The 17161-nt window shown below is 43.5% G+C and overlaps 1 protein-coding gene across 1 annotated transcript; it reads right to left on the reverse strand.

The window, feature by feature from the left end:
• Positions 1-1492: 1492 nt before the first annotated feature.
• Positions 1493-12412, reverse strand: LOC133800009 (uncharacterized). Its single transcript, XM_062237992.1, has 5 exons — positions 12245-12412; positions 6587-7576; positions 5694-6490; positions 2249-2310; positions 1493-1665 (listed from the first exon to the last, which is right to left on the reverse strand). The coding sequence occupies exons 1-5, from the start codon at positions 12410-12412 to the stop codon at positions 1493-1495; spliced, it is 2190 nt and encodes a 729-aa protein (XP_062093976.1).
• Between the last annotated feature and the right edge of the window lie 4749 nt (positions 12413-17161).

Consider the following 17161-nt stretch of genomic DNA (forward strand, 5'->3'; position numbering starts at 1 on the left):
GGCATCACTTGAGTTCACGAGGATTAGCTACCCTTATGAACATCAAGGAGGTCAAAAGGTCCTACAAGAAAAGTCTCCCAATAAAGATTGATACCTCCTTGGGAGGAAAGACCTCAAGAAGAGCATCCACGAATAAGTCTAGAACAGCCACCAAGCCACCTAGCCAAAAAAGGGTCGTGAAAGTGACCCTTGCAAAAATAGTACTATGCATAATGACGAGAAGGACGCTTCTCGCAAGAAAAAATAAGCGCGCGCAAAAGTATATAAAAGGATGACTAGAACTCAAAGGGTCAACATATCCTTATAGATACAATCAAGGTGCACCAAAGAGAGACCTATCGAACCCCCTTTTGCGGGCTCAAAAGGAGCTCAAACATAGAGGAACAAAAGCAAATAATCGCATATATATATATACAGAAAAAAGGAGTCACGATAATGTAGCAGGACTTATAAAAGTTCCAACAAAATAAAAAAAAAATTGAATGATAGGCTCAAGTGAGCATACAGCCAAATCGAATTAAATGATAATATCGCAGCATTCCACTCTGCCACCTTGGCAATGGCATGTTCACCTAAGGAGGAGAAATTGAAGTTAGGACTTTTCCTCCACATTCCATAGAGGGCACGCTCTATGTATTTGTACTCGATTTCCGCCAAATTTGCCTCTAGGAGAGTGACCCTCTCCGGCAACATTGACACCTTAGCTTCTACTCCCCCAAGATCGGCCTCTAGGCGAGCAACCTTCTCCTGCAGCATCACGGCCTTGGCATTCTCCCTCTTCTTCTTTTTTGATGATGAAGAGGCCTTCGCCAAGGCCTTCTCAAGCTTAAGCTTGGTATCAGTGAATTCCCTCTCGAGCTCCTTATCCTTGACCATTAGACGATCCCTTTCTACATTCAACGAAGAGAGGTCCTGCGCCGAGTTGGTGAAGCGTTGGGCCACCAGACAAGCCTGCACAAGAAAAATAATAATAATGATGATGAGAAAACAAAGACTCCAAAACAAAACAAAAAAAGAGTAAGCCCAATGTAAGATGCATGAACTCACCCAAGTTGTGGAGCGCACAAGAGTCTCCCCAAGCTCCAACATGGAAAAACTCATGAGACTTCTCCAATCAGTCTCAGGAAGACCCTCGGGGTCCCAGGTATACTGTTGCCCATAAGAGGTCTCCATACGACCTACCCAAGGTGCCCCTTCCGAGTCAGGAGCGCCTGGCTGGGTAGGGACAGATGACCCACTCACCGAAGGAGGAGGGGGCGCAGGAACACAAGGAAAATGAGCCCCCGACGGACCAGGATTGAGGGGAGCATGAGGAAAAGTATCGTATTCCTCATAAAATAGACACACGAAGCACCCCGGCATGGCCTGCGGACATGGTCCTAGGAGACAGAGATGATCGACATGGTCCCCTGGGTTTTGGGGAAACCTCCTCGAGCACCCACTCAGCGTCGCCCCCGTCAGAGTGATGCTCGGCTAAAGGCGCCTTCTTCCTTCACTCGAAAACGTGCCACAATGCATCAGGATCTGATACCGCGGATAAGTTGTGGCGGTTCAGGTTTTCCACGGTGAAGAGGCGGGCAGCCATTTTCTTGGTGGGGTCGGCATCGAGGAGTTTGTCCACTGGCACTAACGTCGACCGGGGAATGTCAAGGTCACCAAACTCCTCTGCATAATCAACATAATTACCAATATAAGCATAAGCTCCAAAATAACCAATTCAAAGTAAAAGGAAGACAAGCTTGAAGTATTTACTTGGGGAAGAGCGAAAGCATTCACGTGCGAAAAGGCGACCTTTTACGAAGAAAAAGTCCTGCTTCCAAGACCCCAAGTTTGATACAAAACCCTCTATAAGGGAAACCTGGGAATTTTCCTTCTGTAAGAAATAGAAGCATTTGGTTTTAGGGGTTGGCATGAGGTTATACATAAAATGTACCTCTCGAGCCGTAGGAGCGTGTTGGTTGAGCTCAGTAAACGCCATGTATAGGCAACTTAAGGTCAGCCAGCTATTAGGCGCCAGCTGGAGCGGAGCAAGGTCGAAGTGATTAAGCATCATGACGTAAAACAGGTGCAAAGGAATGGTCCCACCTGCTTTCAAGATATGCTCACTCATGGCCATGAACCCCTAGGGGGGATTATCGGCCCGACAGGTATTGGAAGGAACACACAACTTGTATTCCTTGCCAATGCGATATTTCATGGATAGCTCCAACAACCAATTCTCTGACACATTAGACACAATAGAAGACACCAATAAAGGACCAGAATCTTGCGCCTCGGAAGCCACTTGCTGCTGCATTCACTTTGCCATATCTGCAAAACCAAAGGAAAAAGGTGAGGTAGAAACAGGACACTTTACCCTCCATTTTTTCTTCCTAGTAAGGGTCTTCCACCGAGGCGCTGAGGGTGGAAGCGCTAAGTAAGGGTGAATAAAAAATATGGGTTGAGGGGAACCCAGGATGACCCCATGACAACCATAAGGGGAGAACGGGGTAGGAGGTTCAGGCTGGAGATTTCGCTCCATGAACTCCAACTCCATCTGTAGATCCAAAAGGGTCACCCAAGGTTTGCTATGTGGTCCCTAAGGTCAAAGGGGAAAGAAACTCCATCGCCCCTCAAAACTGAGTCTACTTCGCTCTCCACTACCCAGATTTTACGCCTAAGTTCAGCCATATGCTAAAGGTGACGTATACGGGCCTGCCTCAAAGTGTCATAGTCTTGGTGAGGGTCGTTTTTGGGGAATTTCGAGTCTGAAGATAAGTCTACAAACTCAACCCCCGGAGGAGCACCAGACGATCCCCTCACATGCCATGGAACCTCATCTTGTAGGTAATAAGGGTGCACGTGTAAATGGGGGGGGGGGGGGGGGGTTGCTACAAAACAAAAAGGAATGGGCTCAAAACCTCTAGACACGAACACTCTAAATGACAAACTACAGGATACAAACAGGGGCATTTAAATGGATCAACTCACAACGAGCTCCGACCCAGGAAACCCATCCCGAATAGTGCTAATTTGGACCCAATGAAATAAGACAGAAAGAAAGTATACCTTATGTATGAAAAATAGGGCGTTGTCACGGTTGAAGGGAAGTCGAAGGTCAAAAGTACCAGCACGGTCAAAAAGAGGACAAGGGTCTAAAGCACCACCGTGATCGAACAAATGCGAAGGGTCGAAGATTTGCGCCAGCAAAAATGGAGGAGAGAGGAGTTTTAGTCCCCAAGGACCTGTGTGGATATTGGCACAAAATAAATAAACTCAAATAATAAAAGGAAAGGACGACCAAAGTGAGGTTGTGGGCGATCGAACCCCTTACCTCTTGAAAGAAGTAAAGACTCCAAAACCACTAAGCTAAGGAGATAAAGTGTAAATAATAGCCTAGATATGAAGGCCTATTTATAGGAACCATAGGCTCATCTACCCATCAAATCCGATGCCTAATCAATGGTCAAAGAGAGGCCTTGGCACTCACCTTGGGATCCGCAAAGCACAATGATAGGCTTACATTCAGTCTTAAGGAATCATGAGCATCGCCACCTCCAAAACGTGTTTTTATATACAATCAAAGCCAGGAAACCCAGAAGCACCACCTATGCTTCGAAGATATCATAGAGAAGAGTCTACCAGAGCACCTAAAAGTCCTCTCCCAGACTGGGGGGCATGTGTGGATTGTCAAAATTCCATACTAGTTAAAGATCCAAATCTCGTGCTAAGGTCTCGTAACCTAAGTATATACCTGGGCCTACATCTCTAGACGTGTATTAGGAAGCCTTGCCAAACGAATCCTCGTTACCTACACGACATCTCAACCTAGTGCCTCGCGTGCCCAGGAGGTGTGCCACGCGAGGCCCCTACCTCGCGAGACATTCCATCTCGCGCATGTGCACCCAGCCGCGCCGTGCCTCATGCCTACGCGAGACTTTCTCGCCCCCACGCGAGACCTTCTCGCCCCCGCGCCTCGCGCCCACGCAAGACCATCTTGCCCCCTCGCCTTGCGCCCACGCGAGACAATCTCGCCCCCGCGCCTCGCACCCATGCAAGACCATCTCACGCTCGCGCCTCACGCCCACGTCTCTACGAGGCCCCCACGCCTCGCTCCCACGCGAGACCTTCTCGCCCCCGCGCCTCACGCCCACGCAAGACCATCTTGCCCCCTCGCCTTGCGCCCACGCTAGACAATCTCGCCCCCTTGCCTCGCGCCAATGCGAGACCATCTCACCCTCGCACCTCACGCCCACGTCTCCACGAGGCCCCCGCGCCTCGCTCCCACGCGAGACCTTCTCGCCCCTGCGCCTTGCGCCCACGCAAGACTATCTTGCCCCCTCGCCTTGCGCCCACGCGAGACAATCTCGCCCCCTTGCCTCGCGCCCATGCAAGACCATCTCACCCTCATGCCCACGTGAGACTGTCTTGCCCCCACGCCTCGTGCCCACGCGAGACCATCTTACCCCCGCGCCTCGTGCCCATGCGAGACCATCTCGCCCCCGTACCTCACCCCCACGCCTCACGCCCACGCGAGACACTCTCGCCCCCGCACCTCTTGCCCACGCGAGACCATCTCGCACCCCCGCGCCTCACGCCCACGTGAGACCCTCTCGCCCCCACGCCTCGCGCCTACGCGAGACCGTCTCGCCTCATGCCTCCGTGTGACCATAGTGTCAGTGCCTCCGCAGAACCGTCTCTTCGTGTGCTTTCGAAAAGCCACCCCGCCTCGCACCTCGCACAGAAGCTCCAGCTGCCTGGGTCTTCACGGCGCACGCTTGACCAACGATTCGTAGATGTATATCCACGAAGGCCACAAGTAGTCCGATGCTTAGAAGAATACAGAGTGGCTTAAGGTATAGGCACATCTTGAAAAGGTGAAAACTTCTATGGGGCGCGTGGAGCACGTAAGGGTATGGAACGTATGTATCAACCAAAACAAGACAAAGGACGGGTATGGTGTCCGTGCCAGACAAGTGGTGGTTGTGCGAGTGAGGTACCTGGTGTGGTCCTTACCAGCCAATCTCTGACACTCGTACTAAATAAGTAGTGGAGGCACATTCAGGTACTAAAGTGGAGGCGCTCCCACATATTATGACCATGTACTGAAGCCGACACCACAACCTTCTGCTCCACAACAAGCTGTGCCACTACGTCTGATACCACCCCCTTACAATGTACTTGTGAACAATCTGGTCCCCTAGGACCACAATGTATTGGGGGCCATTAGAGCCCACTATAAAGGGAACCTCACTTCATCATTGAAAGGGTTTGGGAAAAATTCTTGTAAGATCAGATTAATCTAAGAGCAATATACGATTTTTCTTTCTATTTTTTAATTTTCCTTTAAATTTCTATAAGTTCATTTGTGTTCATTAGATACAGATTTATGTTTTTGAGTTTTACATCCATATTCCGTTGACGAGTTCATACCGTCAACACACTGTGTGTTAAAAATAGTGCTTAACTCATTAAGTGAGTCATTTGGACTTAAAAGTGTAATTAGGGTTAAACGACAATTTAAGTATCAAAAGTTTTGGTCAAAAGTTGGACTTTTTTTTTTTTTTTTTGATGAAAAAAGGATTGTATTGCACCAAAACAAACAAATACAACTAGTTCAAAACCAACTCAAAAGGCTAACATATTACAAACATTTAATAAGAGCAGCTAAAGAACAATTCTGCCTTAGAACTTTTTGACTCAGCCTACCATACAATCTAAACTTCACAGCCTGCTTAATCAACCTCACTGTATACAAAGGAGTATAGGAACAAACAGAAAATATGCCAGAGTTCCTATTAAACCACACACCATAAACCGCAGCAGCCAAAACAGCTATAGAGATGCTATGCATAAAACTCTTAGGCTTCCTATCTAACCACTCTTTCCAGCCAACAAACTGAAGAGGCCAAATACCAGATCCCAGCCACCCTTTGAGCAGAGTCCAGACTTGCTGAGAAAACCAGCAATCAAAGAAAAGGTGCTGATGCGATTCCTCCACCTGCTCACAGACCGAGCACAACACAGAAACAATAGACACGTGACACCTCACTAAATTGTCCCTAGTCAGAAGATGACCCAAAACTGATTGCCACAGGATAAATCTATGCTTAGGGACAGTAAGACAACACCAAACAGTCTTAGCAAACTCAATAGGTTGTCTTTGAAGAATGCTGCTTAACAATACCTTCAGCCGAAGTTTACCATTCACAGTTGCATTAGCCAAAATATTATCAGAGAAAGTTTCCCTTAGGTAACAGAGTTTACGCCAATACCAACTCACGTCAGCTTTAAGATGGTAAGACCAAAAAGTTTGTCCCTTAAGATAAATTCCATCTATCCACTTCACCCATAACACATCTTGTTTAGTGAACAAAGCCCAAATGAACTTAGCCATGAGAACTTTGTTCCAAACAGAACCTTTCATAAAACCCAGACCTCCAAGAGTTTTAGGGAGACAAACTTGAGCCCAAGATGTACAATGAAGTTTGCTTCCATTATTAGAAGAGCCCTAGAGAAAATTTCTACACAATCTGTCAATTTCATTAATAACACTAACAGGCAGCAAGAAGATATGCATCCAATAATTACGGATGCTAAGCAAAACCAAAAATATCAGCTGAGTTCTCCCCGCAAATGATAGATGTCTACTCGCCCACATGTGAAGTTTAGCCTGAATTTTCTTAATAATCTCCCCACAATCAGCAGCTTGCCACTTCGTAGGTCTCAAAGAGATCCCCAGGTACTTCAAAGGGAAATTACCCTCACCAAGTGCAACAAACTTCAGAATACTCTGCTTCACCTCAGCTGCCACTCCCCCAAAGTAAACTTGAGACTTATTCAAGTTAGCAGCAAGCCCAGAACTATTACAGAAACTCAGAAAATCCTCAAACATCAACTGAACTGATCTAAAGTTGCCCTTACATAACAAGATCATATCATCCGCAAAGCAAAGGTTCACTAAATGTAAATGTTTGCACATTGGGTGAAACCTAAACTCTCTATGATTGGCAACTTGCTTAAGGAGTCTAGTGAGATACTCCATTACCAGCACAAAGAGAATAGGAGAAATAGGATCGCCCTGTCTTAAACCTTTCCTCCCCTCAAAACTACCCTCTAATCTCCCATTCATGAGCAGAGAATAAGAAGATTCCGACAAACACACCATTATCCAATTAATAAATTTTCTAGGGAAGCAAAAAGCAGTCATAATCTCTTCCAAAAACGCCCAATCAACAGAATCGTAAGCCTTACTAAGATCGATCTTTATCAGGCAATAGGGAGATATATTATTTCTAGAATAACCATGAAACAAATCCTTAAGAAGCAGAATATTGTGAGCCAGTTGTCGATTTTTTACAAAGGCACCCTGATTTTGGTATATAATCTTAGGAAGAATCTCAGCCAAACGAAAGAAAATCATCTTAGAGATGCATTTATACAGAGTATTACAGCAGACAACAGGTCTAAAATCAGAAGCCACAGTGGGAGAATCTACCTTAGGTATTAGAGTGAGTATTGTTTTGTTTAACTCAGTAGGAATCTTTCCATTCGCAAAAAATAACAAGATCGCTTCTGAAAATTCAGTACCTATATCCTTCCATTAAAAAGTTGGACTTTTCATTAAAAAGGTTAAGTAATTACAAGGGGTCCCAAAAGTTTCAAATAAGTACAAGTTCATCAAAAAAATAGATACAAACTTAGCCGACCTAAGTGGAAAAATTTCAACTAGGACTCTTGTTCCCCAAAATATCCCGATTGTGACGGCCGAGCAGGCTAAGTATGTACACACTGCCCCCATAGCTCTCCAACTCATTGCTAGTCCATCTTTCCTTTGCCCTTACCTACACCACGAAGCATTCAACTATAATGATATCATGGCACACTCCCTCCCGTGCCCTACAATTAGAGCGCATGCGCTACACTGGGTGCAAGAAACAATTTTCTTTCCTCGACTCTTGAGCTGAAAGTATAAGGCAATCCTAAGCACGATCCCTATTCCAGAGCCCTAACAGTATAACTTAGTCACAACGTAATAACAGTAATCATCAAGACCTAAACCAATTAAAAGCTTCGAAATAACATACTAGCCTCCGAGACCATGAATTCTACTAAACAGGGTTGTAGAATCCCTTCAGAGCCCTTAGGTTTGAGTTTGTGAGCTTAAAACCCCTAATTGGGCAACATTCTCTATGTCAGCTGCGGCGCTCCTCAGAGGCGCTGTGACCCTATACAAGTGAGAAAAAATCCTAAGGCATTTCCTTGGATGCACGCTGCGGTGCAAACTACCCAGTGCCACGATGCTAAGGCGGTTCAGCGAACCCCCTAGACCTCTGAGTTCATGCGGGTCGCGGCGCTCCAAGAACAGCGCCGCGATGCGACCTCGCGAACTCAGAATCCCCAACACTTTTCATGTGTTTTCCCCAAGCTAAACTTGCCAGAATTAAATTTAAACATGACTAAACCAAAAAATTGAGTCTAGAACTCACATTAACACAGCATGGGCATCTCAATTACCCCATAAACCAACCACAAATCTTACCATAACTCTACAACTTAAGCTAGCAAACAAAACCCAGTCAAAGCCTAAGCTTACCAGAAAATCAACAAAAAATAGGTTATAAAACTTACCTTAGTATTGATTCCGACCTCAAAACTAATCCTTAAGTAATCCTACCTTCAATCTTTCAGAAAAACTCAACCTTTCCCTCAAGTTTCCAAAACTCCAACCAAAACTATGAGAGAGTGAGAGAGAGAGAGAGAGAGAGTAACTGAGAGTGATCTAAGTGTTTCCTAATTGTTTCTCAAAGCTTCCCAAGTTATCTCTTGGCATCAAAAGGACCAAAGTGCCCCTAGATCAAAAACATGCTCTTTAATGCCCCTAAAGGCAATCCTGTCATTTTCCACATTTCTCGCTAATCCTCAAGTAATCCTATAAATTTTCAATTAATCCCGACATACCCAATTTATCACCAAATAACTTCCCATTACCCCGTAAATCCCGAATACGCACTAATTTCCCAAAATACCCCTAGCCTCACCCCGAGCCTGATATTTAACCCCGTTGTGACTATTCGGCTAATCCGCTCACTAGGATCGCCTCGAGCCGAATATCGCAAATATATCCACATAACAATGTGGTTTCAATCATATAACACACATAATCACATTTATACCTTCAACAGGTCAAAATTACAAATATGCCCTTATTAACAAGAACAGGCCCACATGCATATTTAATACACATAAACATGCAGGTATATTCATATAACCATATAATTCACATATGCCACATAATCACAAACATGCTCAATTAATTCCACATATATATCCAATTATTCATTCCCAGCACAATAATCAAGGCACTAAACCTTTTGAGCAAATCAAGGACGGTACAACTATCTCCTCCTACTGAAAATTTCATCCTTGAAATTTACATGAATAACTCGAAATACTGATTCTACATAACTGATTCCAACTCCCAGGTCGCTTCCTCAACCTTGCTATTCCTCCATAAGACTTTAACTAGAGGAATCGTCTTGTTCCTCTACACCTTGTCCTACCTGTCTAGGATCTGAACTGATCGCTCCTCATAAGACAAATCTATCTATAGTTCCAGATCCTCATATTCCAATACATGGGTCGTATCTGACACATGCTTTCAAAGCATTGAGATGTGAAACACATCATGAACTCTTGATAATGATGGGGATTGCACCAATCTATAGGATACCTGCTCGATCCTTTCTCAGATCTTGAAATGTCTTACGATCTAGGGCTCAGCTTGCCCTTCTTTCCAAATCTCTTTACTCCCTGAAGTGGTGAAACTCGCATAAATACGTGGTCCCCTACCTGGAACTCCATGTCCCTACACTTAGGGTCAACATAGCTTTTCTGTCTACTCTGTGAGGCGAGCATTCAAGCTTGGATCCTCTCAATAGCCTCACTAGTCCTCTAAACCATCTTTGGACCCAAATATTTCCTTTTTCCCATCTTATCCCAATGAATGGGTGGCCTACACTTCCTTCCATACAACATCTCGTATTGAGCTACTCTAATCGTTGGTTGATAGTTGTTATTGTATGAAAAATCAATCAACGGGAGATACTTACTCCAAGACCCCTCAAAGTCTAGCACACATGCTCTAAGCATGTCCTCCAATTTCTGAATCGTCCTCTCAGACTGCCCGTCTATCTGAGGATGATATGTTGTGCTAAACTTCAACTGAGTCCCCATAGCCTTCTGCAAGCTATCCCAAAACTTGGAGGTAAAAATGGGATCCCGGTCCGACACTATAGATTTCAGAACCCCATGGAGACTTACAATCTCCCTCATATACAGATTTGCATACTGATCCATAGTATAGTTTGTCCACTATCACCCATACCGAGTCATGTTGCCCCACTGTCCTAGGCAAACCTCCTACAAAGTCCATAGTAATGACCTTCCCACATTACATCAACACACATCCTAACCCCAGTCTCGATGCGTCGCAATACACCACAAACTTATCCCCATATGAAGGAAGACTCAACACTGGAGCAGTGATCAACCGTCGCTTCAGCTCCTGGAAAATACTCTCACATCTGTCTAACCACAAGAACTTCAGATTCTTTGTCATCAACTTCGTCAATGGTGTGGCAATCTTTGAGAATCCTTCCACAAATAGTCTATAATATCCTACCAACCTAAGGAAACTCCTAACTTATGAGGCATTCCTTTACATCGACCAAACTCTAACTGCTTCTACCTTGGCCGGATCTACCTTGATTCAATCTCCACTAGCAATGTGACCAAGGATTGTCAGTTGCGATAACCGAAACTCGCACTTCTTAAACTTAGCATACAACCAGTGCTCCCTCAATCTCTACAAAACTAACCATAGATGATGCTCATGCTCTGCCTCTGAACGAGAGTAAACCACGATGTCATCGATGAAGACAATCATGAACTGATCCAAATAATCCTTGAAGACCCTGTTCATCAGATCCATAATGTTGCTGGGACATTAGTCAACCCAAAATACATGACTAAAAACTCTTAATGCTCGTACCTCATGCGAAATGTCATCTTCGAAATAACCTTATCCTTGATCCTCAGCTGGTGATAACCAAATCGAAGATCATTCTTTGATAATAATGTCTTACTCTGCAACTGATCAAACAGGTCATCTATCCTTGGTAGTGGGCACTTGTTCTTGATAGTAAGCTTGTTCAACTCCCTATAGTCTATACACATCCTTAGGGTCCTATCCTTCTTATTCACAAACAAAAATCGGAGCACCCCACGGTGAGTAGTTAGGTCTGATAAATCCCAGGTCCAATAACTCCTATAATTGTACCTTCAATTCCTTTAGCTCTGTCAGAATCATTCTGTATGGTGCCCTCGACACCAGTTCTGTACCTGGTGCTAACTCAATGACAAATTCAATCTCCTAGTGTGGTGGCAGTCCTAGTAAGTCCTCATGGAACACATCTAATAACTCACATCCCAATCTGGTCTCCTCTGGTCCCACTGGCATGACTCTAGTGGTATCCACCACACTGGCTAGGAATCATACACAACCTCCTTGTAATAGGTCTCTAGCCCTCAATGCTGATATCATAGGAATGCGGGGTCCATGCATAGTACCAACAAAAATGAAGGGATCCTCACCCTTAGGCTCAAATGTCACCATCTTCTTCTTGAAGTCTATAGGCGCCCAATACTTGACTAGCCAATACATCCCCAAAATCATGTCAAAATCATCTATACCCAACTAAATCAAGTCCATTTATAGTTCCCTTTTGTCCACCATCACTGGAAATGACCTAACCCATCTCCTAGAAACTACCACTTCCCCTGTAGGAAATATATTCCCAAACCCCGCAGTAAAGAAATCAGAAGGCCTACAGAGTCTATCAACCACTCTATTAGAGACAAGTAAATGTGTAGCACTAGAATCGATGTGTAACACCAAACAAATGTCCCACTAACCTACAAAGGAAGCATGCCTTAGCACGACATTCTCCCACATGGCATCTCTAGCAATAGATAACTGCTCCAGGCCTCATTGTAGCCTCGATGGCTACTCTGGTACCTTGCCCCCTCCTATCGAGACACGGAGTAATAGAACTATCAGAGGTCTTCCTCTTCTGGTCACTGGGGCCTCCGCCCCTACCAGACCCAGTAAATGGAGGTACCGTCCTCATAGCATCAAGCATCGCAGAACTCTCACGCAAATTATATCCTTTGCACCCTCAATAGGAAGGCCTTTCTCAACTACCTGAGAATATGTGGTAACCCCAAGCACTGACGTGATCCTAACATCCCATGCCACCATGGGGTTTAATCTCCGAACAAACCTGTCTCTCCTGGCAGCATCGGTTGGCACCAATTTAGAAGCAAACTTGGTCAACCTGTCAAAATTCAGGGCATACTCAATCACAGTCATGTTGCCTTGAACCAGTTTGGTAAACTCATCTACCTTCACAGCTCGAATTGCGCCGTTGTGGTATTTCTCATTGAATTTTTTTTGGAACTCATCCCAACTCAAAGCAACAACATTCTAGGTCTGAGATACAACCTCCCACCAGATGCGGTCATCTTCCTGGAACATGTAAGTGTCGCAGGCCACCCTATCATTACCTACAACCCTCATAAAGTCTAGAATGGAGGTTGTCATACTCATCCACTGCTCTGCTCGCAGTGGGTTTGACCCTCCCTCAAAATTATAAGGGTGTTGCTTCCTGAACTGCTCATATAAGGGTTCCCATCTGTTCAATACTTCAGGCTGTTGTTGTACAGCTTGTACTAGGGCAGCGAGTGGTACTATTAGCGCAGTGTTCCCTTCTGGAACCTGTTGTTGTCTTAACTGGAAAATTTCTTCTTCCTGTGTCTACATTCTGGCTTACACTTTAGCAAGCATCTGCTGTCAGTTCTCAGGGACTAGCGGAGGGTTCTGACCCTGGTTATCATCTCTAGCCTCGATCTTAGTGCGAGCTAGTCGAACTAATTGCCTTGGCGGCATAACTCTCCAAGCATAACTACAATACATGACTCGACTCATCAGGCAATGATAACGAATTCCACAACTGCTCCATGGTTTATAATCGAGCAACTAAACAACATTAATAAACATTATGCTACTTGACATTCCACATGCATCAATAGTATAACAAACATACATTCTCATATTCACTTAGCAATCAAGGGCCAGGCCCTATCAGTATAGCTCATGCTCCTTAATCAAGCACGCAGATAAGGCATATATATTTCATTTAAACTGTTAAGCACATAATCATATCATTGGTTACCAAACCCTAAGTCGAGCTTATCTTTAGCAGTGAGTGTACATGCCCAGCCAATCTTCAGGAACTAATAAACCTTGGAAGCTCTAATACCAAGTTGTAATGCCCTGAATAGTCAGACCCGTTACACCGTGTGTAAAAAGTAGTGCTTAACTCGTTAAGCAAGTCGTTTGGGCTTAAAAGTGTAATTAGGGTTAAACGAAGGTTTAAGTGTCAAAAGTTTTGGTCAAAAGTGTGACTTTTCATTAAAAAGGATCCAAAAAGTTTCAAATAAATACAAGTTCTTCAAAAAATAAATACATACTTAGTCAACCTAAGCGGCAAAATTTCAACAAAGACTCCTATTACCCAAAATATCTCGACCGTGGCGATAGAGCAGGCTAAGTATGTACATCCTGCCCCCATAGCTCTCCAACTCATGGCTGGTCTAACTTTCCTTTTCCGCTAACTGCACCACGAAGCACCCGTGAGCTGAGGCCCAACAAGAAAACCCAACAATCATACACATAATTAGATAACATTATCATATATTACATACTCTATAACCACATCCTACTCACATATATTTTCCAACAATATAGTTTCCAAAAAATATACGACTCATGCCGAGTGGATGAATGTCACATGCTTATGATGGCCTCGCAACTATGGCGGATATCACATCCGTGTTCTGGCCTCACCACTACGACATACAATACACATGTAATGCCGTCAACGGTCTTCCGACAAAGCAATCAGTACCAACATATATGACAGCATAAATTCAAACATAGTAGACATTCAATGATAACGGTATCATGGCACACTCCCTCCTGTGCCCTACAATTGGAGCGCACGCCCTACACTGGATGCAAGAAACGATTTTCTTACCTCGAGTCCCGAGCTGAAAGTATAAGGCGATACCGAGCATGATCCCTATTCCCGAGCCTTAGCAGTATAACCTAGTCACAACGCAATAACAGTAATCATCAAGACCTAAACCAATTAAAAGCTTCATAATAACATACTAGCCTATTGGACCTCGAATTCTACTAAACCCGGTAGTAGAATCTCTTCTGAGCCCTTAGGTTTGAGTTCCCGAGCTTAGAAACCCTAATTGGCAAACATTCTCTATTTGAGCCGTGACGCTCCTCAGAGGCGTCGCGACTCTCTACAAGTCAGAGAGCATCCTAAGGCATTTTCTTGGACATGCGCTACGGTGCTAAGGCGGTTCAGCGAAACCCCTAGGCCTCTGAGTTCATGCTGGCTGCGGCGCTCCAAGAACAATGTCGCAGTGCGACCTCGCGAACTTAGTATCCCCAACACTTTTCCTGCGTTTTCTTCGAGCTAAACTCACCAGAATTCAATTTAAACATGAGTAAACTTGAAAATTGAGTCTAGAACTCACATTCACACAGCATGGGCATCTCAATTACCTCAAAAACCAACCACAAATCTCACCCTAACTCTACAACTTAAGCTAGCAATCAAAACCCAGTCAAAGCCTAAGCTAACCAGAAGATCCACAGAAAAAAAATGTTATAAACCTTACATTAGTAGCGATTCGGACCTCTGAATTGATCCTTAAGTAATCCTAGCTTCAATCCTTCAGAAGAACTCAGCCTTTCCCTCAAGTTTCCAAAACTATGAGAGAGTGAGAGAGAGAGAGAGAGAGAGAGAGAGAGTAACTAAGAGTGATCTAAGTGTTTCCAAACTGTTTCTCAAAGCTTTCCAAGTTATCCCTTGGCACCAAAATGACCGAAGTGCCCCTATATCAAAAAGTTGTTGTTTAACGCCCCCAAGGACAATACCTTCATTTGCCATATTTCTCGCTAATCCTCAAGTAATCCTTTAAATTCCCAATTAATCCCGATATACCCAATTTATCTCCAAATAACTACTTGTTGCCCAGTAAATCTCAAATACTAACTACGTTCCCAAAATTCCCCTAGGCTCACCATGAGCCGGGTATTTTACCTTGTTCTGACTATTCTGCTAATCCTCTCATTAGGATCGCCTCGAGCTGAATATCGTGAATATATCAGCATAACAATGTGGTCTCAATCATATAACACGCATAATCACATTTATACCCTGAATGGGTCAAAATTACAAATATGCCCTTATTAACAAGAACGGGCCCACATGCATATTTAGTACACATAAACATGCACATATATTCATATTACCATATAATTAACATATACCACATAATCACACACATGCTCAATTAACTCCACATATAAATCCAATTATGCCCTCCCGACACACTAATCAAGGCACTAATCCTTATTAGCCAATCTTCGAGGTTATCGTTGCCAACGGCTCAGCTTCAGCCCACTTCGTGAGTAGTCCATGATGACCACAACATAGCGAAGATTGTACTCAATTTTTTTATAAATAACATAATTAGCCGCTTCAGGCTCCCAACGAAAATCTTATCAGATAATGGGATCTAGTTCGATAGCGAACTGTTCACTAATTTTTGTGAAAAGTACGGGGTTATCAAGAGTTTCTCCTCTGTGGCATAACCGCAAGCTAATGGACAGGTAGAGGCAATGAATATAACCTTCAAGGCAAGCTTACAAAAGAGGTTGTAGGATGCTAAAGGTTTATGGCACGAACAGCTCCCACAAATGTTTTGGATGTACAGAACCTCTCACTGTACGTCTACTGGTCATACGTCATTCTCACTGACCTTTGGAAGTGAAGCAATGCTCCCAGTCGAAGCCCTAATGACGTCACACAGGCAAAGGACTTTCAACAAGGAATAGAACCACGTTCTATTGCAAGTATCTCTAGATCTGATTGAGGAACATCAAGAAGAATCACAAATTCAACTCGCTCATTATCAGCAGAATGTAACTCGTTATTTCAACTCAAATTTGAGAGAAAGGAAGCTCAAGTTGGGAGATTTGGTGTTGAGAAGGGTGTTCCTGGCTAATGAAGACCCTAAAGATGGCATATTAGGAACGATTTGGGAAGGATCTTATTAGATTGTGGAAATTCTACTAGAATGCACATTCAGGTTAGCTCAACTAAGTAGAGAAGGAGTTCCTCAAACTGAGAACGCTTTGCATTTGAAAAAAAAAATATTAGTGATTGATTAAGTTCAAGTTTATCTTTGTTTTGTAAAGCTTATTTATGAAGTCCATTTCATTTTAAACTTTATTTTATTTAAAAAAGTTATGGTTGTTGTGTAATTTAAACATAGTACCAGATTTCTCTCAATATTTTTATTATCACTATGTAAAAGAGACCTAGAACATCCATAACTTATGATCGCTTGTGGGGCAGATACCCTGATAATAATTTGTTAAGTCTTTGAAAAATTCTGTAAGTTAGAATTTGGAAATTTGGTAGCTTGGAAAAGCTCAAGTTTTCAAAACAATTATGAATTTAACTAAGTTTAACAAGAAAATTCAAAACAATAAAACATTGGACTGACCCAGGTACCAGGCCTGAATATTAATAGGTAGGCTATTAAGCTATGAAAATCCTGGATATAACCAGGTCTACGACCTAAAAATTAATTTATCAGCTATTAAGAATGAAGTTCTAAAAATACCTCGATCTAAAATAATTTCCTATAACTACGCATGTGTATAAAATTCAAAAGATTAAGCACAATAGTAGAATGGAGATATATAAATATTAGAAAAAAAAAACTTTGGAATGAGGATAAATAACCTTGAACAAAGCCACACTGGCATATTTTCTTGGCCTGAAAGGCCTAATTACAAGGGATTTTAAAATATCCAAAAAAAAAAACAATAAAAATAAACGGCCAAGAGGTTCCTCGGTCCTGAGTTTGCCCTTGCGAGGTAACTTCATCCTTGCTGCCATCTACTCCAGCTCCAGAGGCGGTTTCCATCATCTCTGAAGGCTCTTTTGACAGACAATCTTGGAACTTG

The sequence above is a fragment of the Humulus lupulus genome, chromosome 9 (assembly GCF_963169125.1).
Source record: "Humulus lupulus chromosome 9, drHumLupu1.1, whole genome shotgun sequence".
Lineage (NCBI taxonomy): Eukaryota > Viridiplantae > Streptophyta > Magnoliopsida > Rosales > Cannabaceae > Humulus > Humulus lupulus.